Source organism: Crocodylus porosus, unplaced genomic scaffold (assembly GCF_001723895.1).
Source record: "Crocodylus porosus isolate Cpor-Errol unplaced genomic scaffold, CroPor_comp1, whole genome shotgun sequence".
NCBI classification, from domain to species: Eukaryota; Metazoa; Chordata; order Crocodylia; family Crocodylidae; genus Crocodylus; species Crocodylus porosus.
Genome location: NW_017728910.1, coordinates 5,453,724 through 5,477,795, shown reverse-complemented (window position 1 = coordinate 5,477,795; position 24,072 = coordinate 5,453,724). Strand labels below are relative to the sequence as shown.

The 24,072-nt window shown below is 39.9% G+C and overlaps 1 protein-coding gene and 1 long non-coding RNA gene across 12 annotated transcripts in view; one reads left to right on the top strand and one right to left on the bottom strand.

Annotated features, from left to right (window-relative positions):
• The window catches only part of VEPH1 (ventricular zone expressed PH domain containing 1), a 173,951-nt gene that overhangs the window by 46,495 nt on the left and 103,384 nt on the right, over positions 1 to 24,072 (top strand). For 9 of the 11 annotated variants that reach the window (XM_019532639.1, XM_019532648.1, XM_019532638.1 and 6 more), the window contains exons 5-7: positions 1,230 to 1,396; positions 6,485 to 6,694; positions 18,462 to 18,682. In XM_019532639.1, coding sequence (XP_019388184.1) covers positions 1,230 to 1,396; positions 6,485 to 6,694; positions 18,462 to 18,682 — 598 coding nt within the window. Of the gene's footprint in view, positions 1 to 1,229; positions 1,397 to 6,484; positions 6,695 to 8,888; positions 9,190 to 18,461; positions 18,683 to 24,072 lie in introns of those variants that run through there. The other 2 variants (XM_019532646.1, XM_019532647.1) reach the window with 2 other exon arrangements.
• LOC109308377 lies at positions 5,507 to 9,878 on the bottom strand. The gene is made up of 3 exons (XR_002100593.1): positions 9,866 to 9,878; positions 7,062 to 7,065; positions 5,507 to 6,256 (listed from the first exon to the last, which is right to left on the bottom strand). It is a non-coding gene; the product is annotated as an uncharacterized LOC109308377 (long non-coding RNA).

Here is a 24,072-nt window from a genome sequence, read left to right as displayed (position 1 = left end):
CGGGACTCAGAGCTGCCCAGCATAGGCTGCCAAAACCTCTTGACTGATGCGACTAACTCTGTGCTATTCCTTCCTTAGAGTAGAGGGCAGAAGCAGGTATGGGTGGAGGTGCAGTGAGGTGGCTTCCTTGGCAGGCTTAATAGTTCCTTTAAGGGTTTTTACAAGCTAGCACACCTGTAAGTAACCCCACCCTGCTGTAAGCTGCATGTTAGTTATTTGCTAAAAGTCAAATTCAGATGATGCAATACCCCATTTTGTATTTTATAGTACCTCACATGAGCTTGATGAAATTGTATCAAGTAAAATTGTATCAAAACATGGCTTTTCAGCTGACCTAAAAACCTTGTCTACTAAGTGAGTTACCTGATTATCTTCCATAGTTACAAGGCACAAATTAAAACAGGACAAAAAGCAGCAGGCCAATGTGGCAGTTCTTATTTGAAAGAAAATCCAGAGAGACTTCAAGTACTTTAAAAATTTACAGAGTGGATCCATACTGCAGAGTGATAGGCAGATGTGTTCCATATGTTGCTCAAATGAAATTTAAGTGCACTAAGGCAGGCATGTACAGCCTGCTGTTACATATTTCTATAAGAGACTGGTTTCAAATTAAAACATACACGCACATCTCCAAATACCAAAAAATGTGAGAGACGATTTTGCATGTGTCTCTTTGATTGACTCTCTTTTTGGTCTCTCTGGACCCCTGGATGTGGCACCCTAACCATTTCTGTTCAAATTCTCCTCTGTGCTCATTAGATTCTCATAATAACTAAGTATTCTTTCCATATGTTGGCTGTTTCATTTAAGTGTCTTAATGTCAGCAAAGGCGAAAAGTAGTTATCATACATTCTCTTGTCTTTGTCAGATTTTAAATCACATTTATTTTGTGGTTTAGAGCTCAATTACATACCATCCAAATCTGAAATACCATTAGATAGCCTTCATTTACATAAACTTATTCTCCAGACTGAAAACAATAACTGATAGGAAATATTTTCCACTTCACCCATGTTGTTCCACTTAATGAAATTCCTGCTTGGATAGGGGGTTTTTGGTTTCTTGGTCCAATATACATTTTTTTTCATTTGTGAGTTTAATGATTCTCAGAAAATTGGTGTTATCAAAATTCTTACTGTCTAGGGATGTATAAAAGGGCATTAGAATAAGAAAGGCAACAAGACAGACAGAGCCTTGACACACATTTTTCTGGATTACTCTGTTAACAGGAAACTCCATGCTGCTGCGTGTGTTGCCCTCTCTCTATGAAAAGCAACCACAGTCAATTAATAGCCATCTAAAGGAGCTGGTGGCACTGATGTCTCAGCTGGAGCAAGCGGAACAGCACCACCTTCTAAGAGTATTTCAGGTAGTGGCAAGGAGAAAACAACCTGAGGTAAAAAATAATACAGACAATTACAGCTGGGTGGAATGTGGTCACTTGCTCTTTGAAGAGTTTATGTTCCACAATATATCCTGACCGTGCCTGCAGGCAGTCCTTCTCAGTGCTGTAGAGTCCCATATAATGCAAGTGCCAGTACAGGAGGCCCCAACCCTGATCCCATGTGAAAACAGAAGAAGGTTTTGGAGGTGCTCTCCATGAGGAAAAGGAAACCATAAAGAGAGAGTGACCATGATATTTCTGGGATAACACTGGACACTTGGAAAAACTGAAAAATATCTTCAAACAACTACTTGCTTGATTTTTGTGAATGAATTTGCCTTAGCTTTGCCCATACTGCTTTCATGTTTAATGCCTACAGAGGTTTCAGTAATAGAGGTTTAGTTACAAAAAAAAGGTTATGAAAAGCAAAAATCAGTGAGCTGGCAATTAAATATTGTGACCAAATGAGTACCTATGTGTGTTGGATATGTTTGTGCACTCAATACTTACTACTCAACAGGTAGTAAAACACAGCCATGCTATTCAACCAGTTACTGCAGCACAGGTGCAATTCTGAAACTTGTGATCAATCTATATAACAACATTTTCAACAAAGTGTTAGTTGAAATAATGCAAGGAAATTATTTGTTTCCCATAGATAGCCTACAAGTTGAAAAGAACACTGAATTCATCATTAAATTACCTATTGCATGTTATTTGTTCAGTTCTGCTATGGAATTGAAATTTCTATAGTGAATCGGTCAGATAGAAAAATGTTCATAATGCTGTCATTTTTACTATCCTAGTTCAAGGAATGTAACTAGTTTATACAAGTAGTTTTTCTATATCAACTACGTACTTTCACAAAACCTTTTGAGAAGAGCCAGATATTCTTAAACATTACTAAATTCCCAAAACTGAGTTTTATGAAAATTTAAGGGACTCAGCTAATGTGTACAGGGGCTTCCTTGGTATGTTGGATAGACTTCACTGGGATATCTCAAACCAGAACTGTTATCTGGACAGTAAAGGATCTAACATGGGAAACATTCCACTTTGACTCAGCTCAGTTTTGCTTAATATTTCCTGGCGTTTTTGCATAATCCTTTGCCAGTTTTGTTGCTTCTCATTGCATTTTCTTTTGTGAAGATAAGAAAGGATAAAAGGCTCAAGAAAAGTTGAAAGGAGATTTAAAGTGAACTGGTACCAGAATATGAGTGAACAAGAACTTAGTTAAAGGTACAGAGCTCATGTTTTGAAAATGATACACCCTCTATGCAGGCATGACTCTAATGGGGCTCAAAGCATCAGAACTGGGTACAAAACTGCCTCCCTTATAGAAATTACATTTAATGAAGTTAGCAGAGTGCAATGGTACTTTAGTGCCACCCCACTATAGCCAAGGAAATGTTACCATAATATATAGTTACAGACAAAATGTAACTGTTTCTAAAAAAACCCAGTACTTTTCAGTCACATGGGTTCTGGTTTGTAATTGCTTGCAACCTGTTGGCCAAAATGCCATTTTCATACGATTCCATACTGTAGCTGTCAAATTATGTTATCTTGTGTGTCTGTCATGTATTTGTGGTAAAATAGGATCTGGCATTGTGAAAACTAGCTATCTAAATCAAGGAATAGACATATATGCTTCTAGAAACTGATCCAAACCTGTTGGAGTCAGTGGAAAGACTTCATTGACTTTTACTGACAGGCTCTCACCCTTATTAACCCAGCTCATATCCATGCAAGTATATATGCTTAACCATGATTCAAGCACCTACTTTGAACGCCTTCAAGAGACATTTGGATGTCTATCTTGCTGGGATCCTATGATCCCTGCTGACTTCCTGCCCCTGGGGCAGGGGGCTGGACTCGATGATCTTCCAAGGTCCCTTCCAGCCCTAATGTCTATGAAAGTCTATGAGCTGATCACCTTCACCATCCTCTGTACCATGAGCTGATCACCTTCACCATCCGTCGTAATCATGAGCTGATCACCTTCACCTTCACTATCTTCCCTAAAGCTGGCAAGTCAGTCAGCAAAGCAGAAGTCCTCCACCTCAGGAAACGTGACTTTGACAAGCTTAGGAGGCTTGTTGGTGAGGCTCTAAGGGACCATGACCCAAAGGGGAGGGGAGTTCAGGAAGGGTGGTTGCTCCTCAAGGGAGCGATCCTCGAAGCTCAAGCAATGTCTATCCCATCTCGGAGGAAAGGCAGCAAAAGGGCACAGCAGCCCCTTTGGCTCTGCAGGGAACTAGTGGACCACCTGTATCTAAAAAGAAAGATCTATAAACGATGGAAGGCTGGATCCACCCCAAAGGAAGAGTACTCTGCACTGGTCTTGACCTGTAGGGAGCAAACCAGGAAAGGAAAGGCTGCGACTGAACTCCAACTGGCTACATGTATCAAGGACAATAAAAAGTCCTTTTTTAGATATGTGGGCTGCTGGAGAAAAAGCAAGGGTGACATTGGACCCCCGCTAACCAATATGGGTCAACTGACAACTGATGCCTAGGAAAAAGCTAACTTACTTAACAGGTATTTTGCATCAGTTTTTCACCAGGGGACGGTCTTGCTCAATATGGTATGGGATGGTCAGGGCAAGGGAGAATTGTTACCCTTCATCAGTGTTGACCACATGAAGGTACACCTTGAGAGGCTGGGCACCTTCAAGTCAGCTGGCCCAGACAGCTTACATCCCAGGGTAATTAAGGAGCTGGCAACCATCATAGCTCTGTCACTGGCATGGATCTTTGGGAACTTGTGGCACTCAGGCAAAGTGCCCAATTGGAAGAAAGCCAGTGTGGTGCCTATCTTCAAGAAAGGGAGGAAAGTAGATCCAGGGAACTACAGGCCCATCAGCCTGACCTCTATCTCAGGGAAGATCTTGGAAAAAATCATCAGAAAGACTATTCTTGACAAACTGGCTGAAGGCAACTTCCTGAGGGATAGCCAGCATGGGTTTATTTTGGGTAGGTCTTGCCTGACCAATCTCATCTCCTTCTACGACTAGGTGACGCATCTCCTGGACGTGGGAGAAGAGATTGACGTCATATATCTTGATTTTAAAAAAGCTTTCAATCTGGTATCCCACAATCATCTCATAGAAAAACTGGCCAACTGTGGCCTCAGCTACATCACAGTCTGCTGGGTGGGGAATTGACTCTGAGGTCAGACCTAGAGAGTGGTAGTTGACAGAAGCCAATCATTGTGGTGCACCATGACCAGTGGGGTCTCCCGAGGCTTTGTTGGGCCTATTCTTTTCAACATATTCATTAATGATGAGGACATTGGTATCAGAAGTGGACTGGCCAAGTTCATTGATGACACCGATCTTTGGGGTAAAGTGTTCACTCCTGAGGACAGGATGGTGATCCAGGCCAACTTTGACAGGCTTGGAAAATGGGTGGACGAAAACCTGATGGCCTTCAACAGTAAAAAATGCAAGGTACTCCATCTTGGGAAGGGAAACCTGCAGCATGCTTATAGACTCGGCAGTGCTACGCTTGCTAGCACCATGGCCAAAAGGGACTTGGGGGTCATGATTGACTACAAGATGAATATGAACCATCAATGTGATGTTGCAGCTGGCAAAGTGAGCAAAACTCTGGCTTGCATCCATACATGCCTCTCTAGCAAATCCCAGGATGTCATCCTCCCGCTGTATTCGGCCTTGGTGAGGCCGCAGCTGGAGTACTGTATCCAATTTTGGGCTCCACAATTTAAAAAGGATGTGGAGAAGCTTGAGAGAGCCCAGAGGAGAGTCACACATGATCACAGGGCAGGAAAACATTCCTTATGATGAGAGGCTGAGAGCTACGGGACTCTTCAGCCTGGAAAAGCGCAGGCTCAGGGGGACCTGGTGTCTGCCTATAAGTATATAAGAGGTGTACATCAGGCTCTGAGGGAATGCCTGTTCACCAGAGTGCCCATGGGATGACAAGGTCAAATGGTCACAAACTCCTCCAAGGCTGTGGACTCCTCTTTACTGTCCAAGCCGCCAAGGCCTGGAACAGACTGCCGCCAGAGGTGGTGCAAGCACCTACTCTGGACTCCTTTAAGAGTCAATTGGACATTTATCTTTCTGGGATCCTATGACTCCAGCTGATTTTCTGCCCCTGGGGCAGGGGGCTGGACTTGATGATCTTTCGAGGTCCCTTCCAGCCTTAATGTCTATGAAATCTGTGAAATGACCAGCTTTAAACCACTTAAGTGCTTTGACACTGTGTCACACCTTATACAAAGTGCTTAGTAGTAGTGTTTGCTATTACTCACAATTTACAGTCCCACGTTTGCAGTACCATTCTTCCTCACCATTGTCAATAACTCACATGGAATGATAACACAGTCCCTTACAGCATCTCTCTCACATCATATGCACACATACATATATTACAGTACTAACCCTGTAAAATTCATACACATAGGCCAGCAGTCACATTGAATCACATGTATATTGTTACATCATAGTTCCTCAGTAGCCTGCACATCATATTAATGGAATGGTTAATAGGTAATGGAAAATACTGTTTACAAGTGATCTACAATTTTGGGGAGCAGATCCTTCTCTGTACTATTGTAGCTACGTGAAATGACAGTGATATGCACCATTTCAGACCACTCAAGGACCTTGCCCTTTCAGCCATTAGTCTTCTGTTTTTATTTAGTCTCTTGGCTTAAGCAGGAATCTCTGCTAATCTTTAATTTATTAAATTATTGGGGAAATTCATTCATAAATTGTTTTAATCAATACAATTTAGCAATAATCCAGAGCAATCTAAAGGGAAAAACATCTCAATATGGTCTTATATAGGAATGTCCATATTTTTGGAAAGTTGCATTTATGCATGTATAACCTAAGGCCATGGACTACTTTTGTTCCTTGTGAACTTGCATTGACCTCAGCAACAGATCTATGCAAAGATCATCTAGGTTGAAAAAAAAACTTCATTTTTACCAGAATAGATTTGTTTATCTTAAAATTAATAAACAATTATTTCTTTTCATCACTGTATAGTAGCTGTCTTGACTTTCTTGCAAATGTATTTTTGATTAATTTTGCCTTTTTTGTCTTGTTTTGTTTTGCTTTTGATATAGGTGTTAAAAGAGTGCATTCCATTTCTAATTAGCCACTTAAGAGACCCTCATCATAATGACATTATCCTAAATATACTTATAGAAATATCAGGCTATGAACCAGTAGCCTTGGCCAGTTCTCTTCCAATGCTGAAAGAGATTGGTGAGAGTTTTCCAAGTCTGATTGGACAGATGGCAAAGATCTTTGGAGCTGTTGGGCATCTTGATGAGGTATTTGTAAAAAAATATGTCTTTTTAACTGTAATTATTCTTCTTTGTCTGGGGCCACTGAAAAGTAATAAATGATGGGCCATTTCAATATGGCCTGCACCTGTAACTAAGCCTCCCAACCCCATAATGCTCATAACATTGTTCCTATGCATAGAAAGGGCAGTTTGTCACAAGTACAGCATTGGGGTAGACAGGCAAGCCAATAGCAAAAGAAAACAGGCATTGTGTCTTAATTGGACACAGCAAAAAATGTTATACAGTACAAACGCTCTAAAAAAGTGGGGAATAAACTAGAGAGGAAAGGAGCAACATCCCAAACAAGACTAATGAGCAGGGTAAAGAACAAACATGTTTTAAAAAGTGAAACTATACTTCAAACACAGCAGATTTCCTTTTTCGTTTGTGGTTTTTTTTAATTGTCCTGTTGTTTTTAAAGCTTGTGTGTGACAACACAGACTCTCTCTTAAATAGCATAGCCATGCGAAGCTTTGAAACCTAGCAATTTGGGTGAAAGTAGAGCATTTTGCAAAAATATTGTACACTCTTTGCATAATATTACATTTGAAAAGGAAACAGTCCCTAATGTTGTCTTAATAAGGCAGTGAAATATGAACTTACTTGAATAACATAATCCAAATGTCTGACTTTGTACCTATAGTTGGCTGGATGTTTTATATACATGTTATTATACTGAAATGTTTTACTGTAGATGATGGGCCAAAGTTTGCCTCCAGAAACACCAGTGTAAATTTGGAATAACTACATGGATTTTATGGACTTATTCTACATTTACCCTGGTTTAATGAGAATCAGAGTTGGACCTGATGAATTTACTACATATAATAATAATGAGGGAATACACTCTGGAAACCTCACCTTTGCTGATTACCATTGTAATCTGACAGTTATATAATAGGGAGATCCCAGAAAAGTTTGGATGAGACAAATGTAAGTAGGTAGAGGTGAACTGTACTGTGCACTTTCAGATGTATAGGGCCTGCTTGAAATTTATCATTAGTACTGATCAGGACATTTTTGACGGAACTTTCTTCTGTATAAAAATACCAAATTCAGTTAATTGACAATAAGCATTCGGAGGAAGCATTGTTTTTAACAGATTTCTCAAGTTTTGAAAATCAAAGTTTTGAAACTGACAAAATGTTTTGACATTTAAAAAAAATTCTGTTTTTCAGTTTGCAATGGATTTTTGTTTCAAGGTTTAAATTAAGTTTCAGTGAAAAATCAAAATGAAATATTTCAAAATGATCAAATCATAAAAGTTTGCTTGATCTAAACCATTTTTTCAGACTTCTAGTTTTCAAAAAGTTTCAAGATTTAGCTACTTTGCACTGGTTTGGGATAGCAGCACTTTTTATATTACTGAATTTTTAGCTGAACAGAAAAAACATTTCCCACCTACTTCCTATATATGGTAAGAACTTGTGATATAGCATGAGAGTCAGTGGCTGTCATGAAATGTCATCAGCTGTAATGTGTATCCTTTCCTTCTTCAAGTACAAATAAAATGCCTACAGTTTTCAGATTCAACATGAATAAATATTGACTTTTTAATGATGTGACTACTGTAACGTAGCAGTTAAATGGCGGTACATCTCTTCCTAAAGTCCATGTAAATCAGCATAATTAATTTTTTATATTGTTCCATTCTAGTGGATAGTTTTGTAGCTTGATGGAAAAGGATACATGCTCACAATAAACCTACTAATGGGAGTTGCCTGGCTTACTAAATGACCTATGTCATGCTCCTATTTTGCACCACTGGCTACCATTTGGCTTTACTCCCAATATTCCTTGCTTTCATTCTCTATAGAGTTAGCCACTTGTGAATTAATTACCTTGTGTTTAACTAATCCATGTGCCACAACACTAGGCACAAATATGCTGTATAAACCACTCCCATACGTCTTCTCTTGTGAGGTTGTAGAGTCTTGCGACTAGGGCTTTTTCTTCCTCTCCAAAACCACAAGGGTCTATTTAACTGTCCCATGTCTTCTTTGTGACTCAATTCATTGAGGGCAACATTACAAACACAAAACTGCTGTATTTTGTTTTCTGTTATTGATACATTGTGTTTTTAATGTCTTAAATCACTAAATTGATAGGTCTTTTGTCAAAGAGACTACTATAGTATCTTCAATCAATTTAGAATATTTGTGTTGTAATCTATCTTCAGATTTATGAAGAAGTGATTATCACTTACTACACAGGCCCTTCTTACCTTGTTGATACTGCAAGTACTATGTAATATGACCCTAGTTGAGATTAACACTGGGAACTTGAGAAGAGCTGAAAACCTTGGATGTTCTGAGGACAGTGTGCCAATTATTTAGAATTCATGATACAACATATTTTTAAGAATGCTTTATTTTCATTCCTGTGGATATGGTTTGCCTGTTCCTTATAATTATGAATAGACATTCTCTTTCAATGTCAAATCAGTTACATGTAAGATCAAACAAATATGTTGTGCAGAATTCAAGTGGCTTATGGTTATTCAGATTTTTAGATCTGAAGGAGAACTAGATTATGGGTGGAAAATGAAGGGAATGTAGCTAATGTAAACATTTTTGAACACGAATGTTAGAGTGACTAGCATAGTTTATTTCAGTAAGGCTGTAGCCAACAGTCTCATCTTCTTTCAACTCAGTGCTTAGCAAGCAAAACTCCCACTGAAGTCAACTGGAGTTTGCGTCCGATGAAGTGAACTTGGGTTCACAAAAGCTTGTGCTCTCCATATCTATCTATCTATCTATCTATCTATCTCTTATTTAGTCTATAAAGATGTATATCTGTCCTGCCTTCTGAGTAGAGATAACAAGAACTGGCCTTGTACAGATATGTGTTTGTAAGAACAGGAATTTTGGAAACTTTAAGTGTTTTAAAAAATATTTGTTGAAGCTCATTTTCATAAACAGTAGTGTCCTTAGGGGAGGGAAAACTGAGCAACTGTCTGGGGCCCCACACTTTATAGAACTAAAAATGAATAACACTGAATATCTGTGTTATTGATATTGTATTAAGATACTTTCGTTGCAGTTTCATGGATGGGGCAAAGTGAAATTGAAATTTTAAAAGGTTCAACTTGCTTATGGGTCATCAAAATTAAGCCTCGAAGGGTCCCCAAATGATACTCTTGCCCAGGACCCCAACAACCTAAGGCCACTACTGCATAAACTATCCAGTAAAATACCAACTGATAATTTGTTTTCCTCTTGAGAAAACAGTATTGCATATCCTGAAAAATGCAACTCAAAACTGAGCCTTTTTTAAAAAAGATTATTGTTTATTTTATCTTGGGCATAGGCCCAGTCCTGAAGTCCTCTCAGAAGTTTAATATGTAGGCAGACTGCAGGGTTTAAATTATAAAAATTGTAGAATGTGTTAACAGGAGCCCATATTTTTAACAAATCTCACTGATTGTGTAGATTTTCTGAGGTTAAAAGTATGAAAATTCACTAAAGCACATCCACTATCACGACTTGGTAGTCAGTATGCTATGTAGAGTTATATATGGTGTGTAAATGCAGACGACTTGCAAATAAGGTCAGGCAGAAATAGATTGCACAAACAGAACTTTTCATATTGTATCTTACATATACAAATGCATTTGCACTTCCTAACATGGTTGCTGCTTCCAACAGGTTCTTTAGGAATTCCCTTGTCTAAATATGAGATTTAGGTGTATTATTTACCCACTAGATATCACTGCACAGAACATGTTTCCTGTAAGCTGGTGTCCTCTACATTCTTGCGTAGGAATTTTACCATAATCTTACCTTACTGAATTAGGCCTTTGCATCTTTCTAAATCTGTTTGCTCCAAAAGAATTCGTTAGTGAATGCATCAGGAGAAGTTGAAGAAAATGTGTTATACTGTCCTGAAACAACTATGCAAACTAAATTCTTCCCGCCCTACCCATGCGCTTAACTTACACCTGAGAAGTAACATTTCATTGTTGTTGTTTGCTTAGCCCAATTGATATTCAGGGTCTTGAGCAGAGATAGTGCCTTCCAGAGATTCTCCAAGAGAAAATCCTAATGGCTAACTTACTTCATTCCCCCACCTCCTCCTGTAAATTTCTTTGATATCATGCAGCATCACCATGAGGCTTTGTTCTACAAACTATTGTGAGCCATCAAAATACTTAAGAAATAAATCTATTTGACAAGGAAGGAGTTACCGGTAGAACTAGATGAAATACTGTAAACTTACTGAGAAATTATCAGCCATTGAGATGAAACCACCGTTCAGCTTGCTTAGTCCAGCAGACTGTCTTACACAGTACGTCACTTATAATGCTTGTACCTCAGGAAAGTCGTAAAAAATAGTAGACTATGTTGTGCCAGATGGTCAGCATTGCAAAGGATAAATTGATGCCTTTCTCTCATATACTTCATTTCCCCATCTACATATCGTTAATGTGCCAGAGCTACACAAGTGCTACCTACCTACACAACCTACCCCTCTACTTACCATAAATGGATGTGATCAGAACATATGTCAGAGTAGTTTATGGGAAGATAATTCTCCATGCAACTGTTCTGGAGGATATGGTATTGTCATTCTAATCTACTTAGATTGGATAATTGCTTTAAAGTGATAGATTTCATAGGGCCCAGCAGGATGGAGGGGGTGGGCAAAATTGAGTGGTGTCTGGATTCTGGGGAAGCGGGTGACATCAGAGGAGGAGGTGAATTTTTTCCTCTACAGTCTAGATGCTTGTTGGAAACATGAGACATATAGGGGTTGTTAAGTAAGTGCAAAGCTGCAGGGGTCTCAGAAGCATAGACTCCTAAGTATTACCTGTTCCTAGTATCAATATCACATAACTGTTAAGTTACATAGCATTATATATCTAACTGTTCTTGAAAATCCACTGCTGGCTGTTTTAGGACATGTCTATGAGAGAGCATCAACTGCAGCATTTCTGTTTTAAGGCTGGTAGTGTAAGAGTGAAGTTGTAGCTAAGATGGTCCCAAAATGATGCAAAAGGCAAGAATTTCTTAGGGTAATATCTTTCATTGGACCAACTGTGTAGTTGATGGAAATAGCACAAATAGAAATCATGTTTGCTCAGACTGGGGCTTCACATTAGATCCAAATCAGATTAATTTTGTGAGAATAAAAACAGACCTCTGTTTTAGCTCAGCAAGTTTTCCTGACATTGATGTAAAAAATGTAGCAGGACAAACTGTCAGCTAAGCTGTGCCTTGCTGCTGCCTTTCAGTCTGGTTATGGAACCCTGCAAAAATCACTTTCCATAACAATTGCTATTGACCAGACCTGCGCAGCAACACGCATTTCTATGAACAGTGCTTAACTACTAACATCAAAGGCTTTACAAACTATAGCTCATTAATTCAAACACTGGCAGAGCTGCAATTAGATTTAAGTGAAGTTTTTAGTACATTAAATCAACTTTCTACCATTCAAATGTGTTGCTGTAATTATTTTCTTCTGTGTTCTATAACAGAGGCCAAAGCAGACTGTTAAATGGAAGGAAAGAGACCTGTATGGTTACAGCACACCTGTTTCTGTAGCCAACAACATGTATAAGGGAACCACAGGGCTAGAGTCATGTCTGACCACCTTTGGCAGCCTAACCTGACTGACCAAGTCCCCATTTATAGATGGCTGAAGTGGCAGCAGCCTTTGGCATAAGCCCAGAGTAAAGCTTGAACTCACACTTCCAAAACCTAGAGCAGTAGCCCTTAACTGTTCTGCCAGTATGCTTCTGACTTGTAAGTGACATTTAATTAGGATTTTGTCACATTATTTGATTTATATAAATCTCTTGTATAAGGAGGCATCAAACTACACAGTCTTAGACAGTGTCTGAAGCAGTGGAGTATAATAAGAAACAGTTTGCTCAGTATTTTGTCTACATCCTTCATAAAGTTTGTTGTTCTATGTAGAAACATATAGCTACCAAATTCTGCCCCGTCTGAGCCTGGGTCATATACCTGTGGTGAATACAATGGTATTTCCTCCTAATTCATCTTCTGCAAGCGTCGAGTAACTGACATTATATCCTGTCTTGTTTTCCTAACTAGCCGCAACATGCTGACTTAGCAGTGTTCAGTTACAGTCTTGATTGCACAGCCATGAATGTAGCCTATTTGAAAAGATGACATATATTTGATTTGTTTGTACCAGGTCTTGTTTCAGTGACATCCGGGAGACCTTTCACTGGATATTAAAAAACATTTATAGAAGCAACAGGAAAAGAAAGTCAAAGGTGAACCTTCCAATATGAACCAAACAGCTCCTTTCCCCTTCATGTTTTGCCTTTTTTAAAAAAAGACCTGAGTGATGGAAGTTTTGTGTCTCTCCAAATGGCCAAATGATTCAGAACACATAGCTATGAAGAGGAATGTGCTTTGTTCCAGACTCTGCCCCTGATTAATTACTGATTTTTTTCTGAGCTATATCATCTGATTGGTTTTGGAGACACTGATGTATTTCTGATTATACTAGTCTTGCCTGATGACGCCCTCTATTGTCTTTCAGTATCAGCCCCCTGTTCATATTTATAACTTCCAGGATTATACACCTTTAATTTTTTTTGGCCTGAAATTCTGCATACATCGGGTAAGACTCTTATATCTCTCCTGGCTCCATTATGCCATAGTCTAAAATGCCATGAAGAGGCCTTCACCAACCTGTCTTTGGCTGAGGAAGAATTTGTTGATGTAGAACAGGACTGCCCAGCGTTGGCACAGACAGAAGCCACATGCAATGCTGGTGTGTAGCCCCTAGGTCATGCACCACATGAGACGTGCTATTGGGGGACAGGTTGTAACAAGACATGCCACAAAGGCAGCTGTGACACCCCCTTAGTTCTGCCCTGCTGATGCTCCAGCCTCTCAGGGTCTCACTCTGCCCCCATGTCTCCACATTTCAATGGTATTTATAATGAGGGGAGGCTGGGAGCTCTGGGTGCTTGTTCTAGTTCTCTGTTCCTCCCTAGGCCTGACTTGGTCCCCTTGACTTGGGGCTCTGACCCCATCTCACACAGTCTATCAGCCTGGGGCTCTGACACTGCTGCACCCCATCTCTCCCTAGGCCTGGGGCTCTGACTCCATTGTACGTAGTCTCTTTTTATGGCTTTTAGAGCCCCTCTAGCTCTAACTGCCTTAAGTACTAAATTTGTGGCCTATATACTCCTCTGCAGCCATGCAGTAATACCTCTCAGGTATTACTCTGTCAATGTTTTTCCTTCCTGTAGTGGCCTCAGCCCTTTTGGATTTAGCCCATCAATATTCTGGCTGCAGGCTTCCAGCTCTGTCCCACTTGTTTAAGCTGTGCTTTCTTGCCCTCAGCCCCTCACTGTTGATTATGCTAGGCCCATGGCTCTTGGCCCTTTCTGCCTCAGCCTTCCCATGTCTCATTCCCTGGGCTGCTGGCCCTATCTTGTATTTTGTCCTAGCTCCCTGGTGCCCCTGGCCTAGGCAAAGCTGCTCCCTGTCAATTCCAGCCCCCTGGAGTACCTGATTAAAGACAAGGCTACTGTAGGTCCAGCCCAGCCCCCCTAACCCCCCAAGTGTCCCTGACCCAGAGCAAATATGCTCTCCAGCCTCTCAACAGTTTGGCTTTAGCCTCCATGTAACTATCTGGGTGTCAGACCCTGGAAGAACAATACTTAGGTGTTAGCTTCTCAAACGGCAGGGTGCTTTCCAGGCAGCCCCACCTGTAGCCTTTGTACCACCCTTCTAGCCACACCTGGTCCTCTAGTTCATCTGTACTAGCTGCAATGCCCTCCTAAACCCCCTCCACGGTCTCCCAGGGTCCCATCCACTCCTACCCTGTAGCCGCTGGGTCTTGCAGCTTCCCTGGGCACCGGTGCTGCCTGGGTTCTCTTCTGTTGCCACCCAGGCCAGCAGGAGATGGGGCAAGACTGAGCTCCAGGCTTTTAATATGCTGAGTCACATGGCTTGTGTTAGTGGTGTGCGGCTTCCATGTCCCCACATAAAGTGGCATTGGGAGAAGTGGCTGCACAGGCCCACAGGGTACTAGCTGGGCAGCCCTGATGTAGATGAAAGAGCAAGCTACAGGCTGTTTTTTGATGCTCCCTCTCTGAGGCTCCAAGTGCTTGGTATGTCAAAGTTGGGAAGAGTACACCTGAAGTGGGGCTGGGAGCAAGTGGGAGTGAAGCTGCTTTATGTAACCCTGGGAGGCTTGGTAGACCCTGGAGGCTGCTGAAGTTTATGCAAACCCTCAGGCCTGTCTACATTATGCTTAGGAAAAAGTGCTTAAGGGATACTTTAATGGCCATGTAATAAATTCTGTTTTGGTGGGTCTGAGGCCCTCTCTGGACTTAGGCATGTTTGTGGCAAGTAGTTCATTTTGTCCAGAGACAAACCATTTCTGTCTCCCATAATAACAAGACAATCCTCAGATCATGCTCCAGTTTCCTTCCCAAGGCTTTCTTTTTTTCCCCCAAAGTATTGCATAAGATAACTGTTTGGAGAGAGAAGAGAGACACCCTGTAGTGAGCAAAGAGAGAGGCAATGGCCCCTAAAGCCTCCAGTGGTTCATATGTAGATTAAAGCCTCTTTGAATCCTCCAAAAGTTCCACTAATGTACAACCTTTGGTCATTATTTACTATGGTGCAGCCAATCAATGAAAGGGAACATAAGCAGAAACACAGCTGACATCATAAAAGCTGAATACATGTGAAGTATTTCAAAAACAGATAATTGGTGTACCCATGCCATTTAATGAAAATAACAACCTCATCCAAGCATAGCTATTTAGTCATAAGTATTGCAGCAAGTCACCAGAGTAAACTGCCTAATTTACTTTGATGCTGATCTCAAGTAGAGATATATAAACAATAAAATGATTCCTAGCAATGGATATGCACTGATGACCCTTTATCTTAGAAGTGATGTAAAAACCAAATCTCAAGAGCCTTTCCAAAATGTTTCACTTCTGATTCTTTTTTTTTTCCTTTATGTAATGGCTAGGAATAGAGCTTTGTTACAGGTACACCTTTAGCGTGGACCAGGTAGATGTAGAGCTGTGTCAAAAGTAGAAACCTCATACAAAGTAGGTGAGAAATGGCAAAGATACTTCTGACATTTTGTTGTTTTGCAGGAAATTAAGACAGCCTTTTAGGGATATTATTCATTTTAATGGTACTGATTCAAATCCTAAAGTATTTATGCCTACCTGATTTCATTGGGAAGTTTACTTGAATAAAGATTTGGCAAGGATTTGGCTTTTCCATAGGGTATACTCACAACTGGCAGTACATGCATAGGGGCCCAAGAGAGAAAATAAGACATGAAAATAAGGCCTCACCCTTACACTGGATGAATTACATTAAATGCCTTCTAGGGTCACCCTATTCTCATACTGCTTAAATGGACTCCTAGGCAGATGAGATTATTGGCTAGAAATGTCTAGGGTGTCCACTTATTTAAAGGGGATTCTCGTTTCTACATGAAACCCACAGTATCATGACATCAGTGGGGTTTTTATACATGAATCGGAAAGCAGAATTTGGCCCTTAGCTCTCAACTTTTATAAAGAAAAACACTTCAATTTCAGGGGGTAAACGCCAGCTGGAGATTTCTTGAAATCCTACAAGGATTGAGTGTTTTGGGCCAATTCTGTTCTCAGCTTCTCCAAGTAAACTCTGGATTAACTCCTGATTTCTTTTTAGTTTCCTGATCCTTTTTGATACAATAAAGAAAAATGTTTTAATATTGTTTTCTTTATTTCAAATTGTCACAGCTCAAGAGATGATATAATACCATCAATAGCAAAAAATGCTTATGCTAAAGTATACCAATCCACAGAATAATTGAGTTTAAAATAACAAAGGTCATTTACATCTAAATACATATCTTTGAGAGGTTTTTGGTCTAAGTCATGGCAGAAATAATGACTGCTTTCATGCTGAGTTATTTTGCTTTGTATAATAATTGCATATATTACTGCCTAGAGTTTATTGTTGTTCTACCTCACTCTAGGCGAGTAGCAGCATTTCAGCATTGCTGGAGTCATTCCAGCTGGATCAAAGTGGCATGAAAATGGTGGAAACTTCTGTTCCAGTTATGTCTGCTACGCACATTGTTTGGGAAACAAAAATGTGTTTCAAATGCTAATTGAGCTCATGTTTATCTCCTGAAGGAAGATTTTCTAAACAAAATATTGAGTATATACCAAAAAGTTAAAAGCTTTCAACAGTAGAAGAAAAGAACACTGAGTCGGACCTTTCCATTCCAATGCATAGATTCATCAATAGTTATCTTTTAATATAAGTGTGAAGGGAAGAAACTCATCCCTCATTTGTCTTAGTCACCATACTTTATATTAAATAATTCTCCACTGGAAATGAACCCACTAAATTTCTTTTATAAATGTTTTTAATATAATATTTAGATAATGATTTTGCTGACATCTGTCCAGCATTTTCACATCCCAGATGTACTTGAAATTAAACTTTCAGAGATGCATAGTTCCAAGAAGAATAGAGGTAAAAAATATTGGTTTCCTGTATTACACTTGGAACATATATGTCAAATAAATTGATGTTTTCTCCCTCTTTTCTGCCAGCTTTTGGGAACCAAGAAGAACAGTTTTTGATATTGCTAGAATGTTTTTTATTGCATTTTACTCCAGATCCTTCAGGCCAAAGTTTCCCCTGCTTTTGTAACATTTTACAAAATGCGTACTGAGTAGGCTTCATTGATTTCAAGGAGTCCTGCCCTTGAAATAATCCTAACCAAACAAGGAAATCTTGGTGCATTACTTCAGAGTCAACATGCGTGCTTATTGCTATTATACTTACTTAAAGTTAATTGTGGTTGCCAAAAGAAGATCCCAGAATGTCTTTGGGATAAAATAATGGCATCTTTGTTAACATACAATATGGAGCATGATGCTTCTCTCACTGAACTGAATGGGAGACCTCAGACTGATCACAGGGTTAGATCAATGAGGTTAAGCTTTTGTCTTCATTACAGCTTTAGCTCTAAATACAAGTTGATTGTGTTGCCATAAACCAACTCCCATTTGTAAGAACCTTTGCTCTTTGGATGTCTATTTGGGGCTTGATTTTCATCTATACAGAAACTCCCTTACACTAGTGTAAGGGGAACTTAATGTGAATGTAAATGTGGGCTGTTTGAGGCTCAGTTACCTTGACAGAGCAATGTGAATGAGAATCTGGTCAGAAACAGATCTTGCAAAAGTCCATGATGGCAGGGGAAGATGAAGCATAGAAAGCCTGACTTATCCAAAGACCCAGAGCAGATCAGAGGCAGAAACAAAAGCAGAAGCCAGGTTAGCTGATTCCCCTTCAAGTAGCTTTTCCAGGGGAAGGTAGTTAGCCATGTTAGTCTGAAGTCAGGCAGAAGACAGGATAGACTTGCACTTTGTAGACTAACTAAATCACAGATGCATAAGCTTTTGTAAGCAGCAGGTCATGGAACCATCCAGAAGATAATACTTTCCAGAGTGTCCTTAGAGCCTTTCTCTATGTGATTAAATGGTGAGTCAGGTGTACTATTAGGCTAGCATAGACAAATACAGAAAAAATTAATTGTAAATGAACTGAACAAAAAACTAATTTCACTAGTTGATACAGTTGTCCCTTTCTAAATAATCTAGGACCCTTGTTGCACACTAACTTTGTGCTCTTTTAAAAAACATGCACATAATAATCAACCTTAGTTTTAAACAAGTGTGAAATGCATTTGTTTTAAAAATGATTTATCTCTTTATTATGGACAGGAAAGAGCCAGGATCTGTCTGGTATGTTTGGTAAATCAGCTAGCCAACATGGAGCATTCATTTCACCATATCCTTCTGCTGGAAATTAAGAGTATCACCGACAACTTCTCAAATATCCTAAGCACCCAGAGCAGAGATATCTATCGTATGAGCAACAGTTTCACTGCCATAGCCAAGCTTCTCATTCGACAGCTAGAAAATGACAACACATCAGGAACCAGGTAAAAGCAGTTTCTGTACTGATCTTACATCAGTTCACTTAATACATTTGTGACAGGAACTACACAGTTTTATTAGATGCACTAAGGTTGTAATGAATGTAATGAATATAGCAAAATGTAAGATGCAGCATACAATTATTCTAGGGTGCCAACTGTTAACTGATGTTGAGTCAATTATATGTAAGAATACCATCCTAGAAGGTATCCTTTAACTCAGTGAGAGCTCAGTGAAGAAAGCACTGGTTGAAATTCAACAGCATGTTTTATGCAGAAAGTCAGACTCCATGCTTGCCTCTGACTTTAAAATCTATGGAGCTATAAATTAGGGGTGGTAGTTGAATGAATAGATGGTATACCCTCCAAAATATACTTATATGGTGAGCAAGTGGAGGACTGGCACTATTCAAAAGGACTGGAACAAAGTTTAAAAGTTAAAAGACAAAAAAGTAAATTGCAGAATATGGGCTGTCAAGGCCTGTTAGATGTGGAATAATTTCCCTAGGGAACTATAAGATACCCAGTCATTTCAATCTGTTAATACTAGTTTATTTCAAATGTTAAATAATATGAACAATCTGGCTTTGGCAAAGAACCAGAGGTAGTAGGACTTTCCTATTCTGTCTCCTATTATCCCCTAATGTCACATGAAGAATTAGGCAACTATCCAAAGGTGGTGAGGAACATAAGAAAGGATAGAGGCAGGTTGGTGGGCCAGAAAAGTTAAAGGTCAGTTGGACATTTCTTGAAATCCTACAAGGATTGAGTGTTTTGAGCCAGTTCTGTTCTCAGCTTTGCCAAGTTAAGTCTGGATGCATAAGTTCAATGCAACATCAGAGAAGAGAGCCATCTGGAAGCACTGAGGGGAATCTTGAAGATAAGGGTGAAGATGTTCAAAGCTATGAGCCCCAAAATAGATTTATAGCTCCTAGCTGCCAAAGTGCTGAGAATCCTGAAGCTCCCAGTAAAACTTCTGGCTCTGACGGGTGCTCAGAACCGTTAAAAATTAGGTCACTTGTGCTGAAATATGGATTTAGGAATTTAACCAGCGTCCATTACTGAAAATCTTGGTATTATCTGTAAGGACTGAGGAACAAAGCATAATACATCATGGAAATGTGTCAAACTCACAGGAGTGACAGCGTGGTGGCATTCTATGGTTATCTGAAAAGGAGAAAGTAACAAAAATCCCCTGTTTTTGGAGGCAGTAGCAAAAGCTTATCCTGTCCATAGATTTTTATGTTATTCGCTCCCTGGGGGCGCATCTGTGTTTGAAATTGTTTCCCTATCTCATCTTGCATGTCAAGCAGCATATTTATTTTCAAATATTTCTTTTTGTTTTTCATATATAAGAAAAGGCTCATAAGTATTAATGACCTGAAAGCATTGCTCAGATTTTCTAATTTAGAATGAAAACAATGCTAGCAATTTTGATACGAGAGCATCAAACATTCTTGACTGGAACTGAATAAACAATATGGATCAAATTCTGTCCTGTTGCAATTCCATTATAGAAAATGGATTTACACAAGACTCAAATTTGTCTCTTAGGGGTGCATCCGGACAAGTGTGCACATGTGGGGCATGCACTTCCCAGGGCACAAATAGCAGTGTTTCCCCTGGCCTCAAACAGCTTAGAGGTGCTGCAGACTGACATGTGCATTTGTCTGGACATATCCAAGATGTGAAAATAACTTCTTGTATGGAATCCTAATATAGAAGAAAAAGGCAACATATATCATAATACTGATCATTGGATTATTTTATTTTTAGAATCATCTAAGTGCACAAAATATTTTATAAACACCTAATAGACAATATCTCTGCACCTAGAAGCATATAGTCTAACTCAGTGTGGGCCAACCTTTTTGGCAGGTGCGCCACAAATTAACTCCATGCCCTCCCTGGGTACCACTCTGATCCTCTTTCTCTGCCTAATCTGTGACTCTGCTTTCTACTTAGTGCCTTTTCTGCTGCTGTGCTCCTTGTCCCCTTCCAGATCTGTCAGGTCCCATTGTGGCACACATGCCACAGGCTGGCCAGCCATGATCCAACTCATAAAATACAATATGCAAACTAAAAGATTAAATGAAGAAATATCCTTGGATAGCACCAAAGCAGAAGGATGTTGGAAGGGTGTAGGTATATTTTAAGTGAGAACTATAGGAGAATTAAAGCTAAATGTCTGTGCTACCAGACAATACCTGGATGTGCTAGAAGACTTTATCTATCCAAGGAGCAAACTATCATCAAATAGGCATGGTGAGCCAGACATACTGGGAAAAATAAGCCAAGTGGCTTCAGCAGTGATGGACTTGTACAGCATCTGAAGCTGAGAAAAAATAAATATTCTTACAATATCATGAGTCTCTCAGACCTACATTTCTTCAATACGTTCATATGGACCTGAAAAACAGTACTCAGGCTGGACAGAAATGCATCCCCACGAGCACACACATATGATTTGTGGTGCCTCAAAGCAGTTTGGGGTGCTGCAAACCACACATGGCACACATGCACTGCTGATTTGCAGTGTGGCAGGTTTTTTTGACACTGGGAGATCCTGGTGTAAAAAAACCACCACTGAAAAAAGCGGCATGATGGCAGCAACATGCATCACCAGAAAGGGAGCCTGGCTGGCCAGAGCAACACTCTGGCTGCCAGCCAGGCTCCAAGTGACTGAATTGCCACTGGTGCTTTCCCAGGAAGCTCCCAAAACCTCAGGTAGGGCTACCCTACCCCACCTGGGACAATTTGCCCTACACCAACTCCACATGCAGGGATGTGGGCAGCTGCGAAAATCAATGGCATAAATTTGTGCTGCTATTTTTGCCGTGGCAAAACCACATGGCCCTGCATTTGGGGTTTTACCCAAAGAGGCTGGAAGAATTGTTGCCAGTGTGGACATCTGGAAATACAATGGTTGACCTTATCCTCAATACAGGAGCAGAAATGAGAATCAGACATGAGAAATTTGAAGTCCTTATTAATTGGCACCACTTGGCAATTATTGGTTCTGTTGCCTGCCTGCTATACAGAGTTCCTGCATGTCAGGTCCTGAGGATGGGAACTGTGCTCAGGAAGAGACAGCAGCCTACTCTGGACTAGAAGCTGCTCCAGGTTCCTAAGCTTGTTTTCTTAATCTCTCAAACCAGGAAAGGAAGTTTGCCAATGGCCTGCTGGCTGGGATACCCTGGGAGCAGAGTAAAAATGTCGCAGCTGCTTTAAAGGTAGCCAACTGACCCTATCTGTACTATGATTGGGTAGGGGCTCCTTTACTGCTTTAGTGCTTAAAAATGATCTAATTTCTAGACTAAATCCATTCATAACCAGTTTATATTCACTCTTTTTGTTCCCACATTGTCCTTTAGCTTGAAAAGTTATTTTCCCTTCCTAGTGCTTATCCGTCTGCTGCATTTGTACAAAGCTGTCATATTTTCTTTCAGTCTTTGTTATGCTAGTTTGAACAAGTCAACCTTTTTTAGTCTTCTCACCATTCCCTGAATAAAACTTGTTATTCTAAACATTTATTCATCTTTCTTGGCCATAGTCAGAATTGCCCACAATATTTCTGGTGAAGTCTTAGCATTGCCTCCTTCAATTATACAAATATTTTCCTAGCGATAGTAGAAATTGACAAATTACATCTGTGATTCATAGTTATCCTGTGGAGGGTGTAGACAGAAGTGACAATTTTCACTTGATCTGGCTGCAGAAAGCAGGTTATAGCTATGACCAAACACAAGTGCATGGCTGCAAACAGCTTTAAAAATGGCCGATTGACTGAAAAATCTCACCCCTCATTGTATAAGGTATCAAATAAAGAGGTTTCAAAATTTGATAAGGTATCAAATAAAGAGGTTTCAAAAAGAGGTTTCTGTAACTTGTGTCTGCAGAGCTCCTATCTTGTTGCTGTTTTCAGAATGGGAGGGGGGAAGGGAGCAGAGAGAGTTCAGTCAGGTTTTTTCAGGCCCCCTTAGAGCATGGGGCGGGTGTATTGGAGCCCTACTCCGAGGTAGGGGGGCTCCAATTCACCTACCTCACCCTTCAGCACTGGCTGGGGAGCCCCAGGAATGAAGTCCCTCTGCTGCCTTCCCCCACCCTCCCATTCTGAAAACTGACAGGGAGCCTGGCCATTGCTATGGTACCCTGGCTACAGGCTCCCAGCCTGCGGCTATACTCCCCTCCCCCCTGACACCAACAGTGCACTTCTGTTTGGTCTGGGGTAATGTTGTAACTCAGAATACTGCAGAAATCATTCTCAGTTGCACTTCTGTCTTCAACTGCACCTTTAATATACCTACGTTTTCTCCCCATTTCCTCTAATTAATCTTTGGTAACTGAAAGTTTTATCTTTACCCCCAAACGACAGTGAGGAACGATGACTAAAATTGCTCTTTTGCCTTTAATAAATTAATAAATTCGCAAAATGAACAAAAACGGGAGAAAGTGTTTTCAAATGTCTAAGTCAAATATTTTGACTCCCTGTGCTAACCTCTTTAATTCACTTCTTAAGAGCTCAGTTTAATTCATTTCATATTCACTAGTCACAACAAAGTATTTATTCTAATAAGGATGGCTCAACCAATACCTAATGTAGCTTACAGGCAGTGTACAGCAGTCTTTTTTATTTACTGCAAGCTTTATTAACAACATTATTGGGACTGTGACAGTAGTATGAAGCACTGCCCTGAAAACATACCACCTTCATACCAAATACCCAACTGGTCGTGCTCTTCAGGATTTTGTGTGCACAGAGTGAAAGTAAGTGGGCAGAGTGTGTTTCAATGGTGGCGCTCCCTAAACCAAGTGCAGGTAGTGTGTGCATGCCCCAGTAGGTAAAGAGGACACAAAGGGAAAACACTTCTATAGCAAAATTCAACACAGATGTCCTCAAGCTCATGCATGTGAAGAATGTCCTTAGAGGCGAATTTGTAATGTTGAAGCCAAAACACTCAGGTCATTCAAGAAACAACTAATTAGTATGCCAGAGAGAATTAAATAACAAAGAGGAGAGGAACCCAATGACTTAAGTAATTTTAAAGGAAAGCTGTGAGTAATTTATAAAATCCACCTGGTAAGAAAACTCTTGGTTAAAAAAAAAAAGATTTCTCTCAACTCTCAGGCTCACAAAGAATTTATTAAAACCAATAAGGAATATAAACTAGGAATAAAAAGTAAGTCAGCATGAAATAAAATAAATAAAAGTAACTAAAATGGCAAAAATATGCAGTTGTTATTGATTTAAAAGATGGGCTATAGCAAAGAAAGGGAAGGGAAGTATATCATGTATTATGGAAACTATAATGAAGCAGAGCAAAGAGGAGGGGTTCCACACACCCTCTATAACAGAACAGGAATAGATTTACAACTTTATTAGTGAAAGTTAAAAA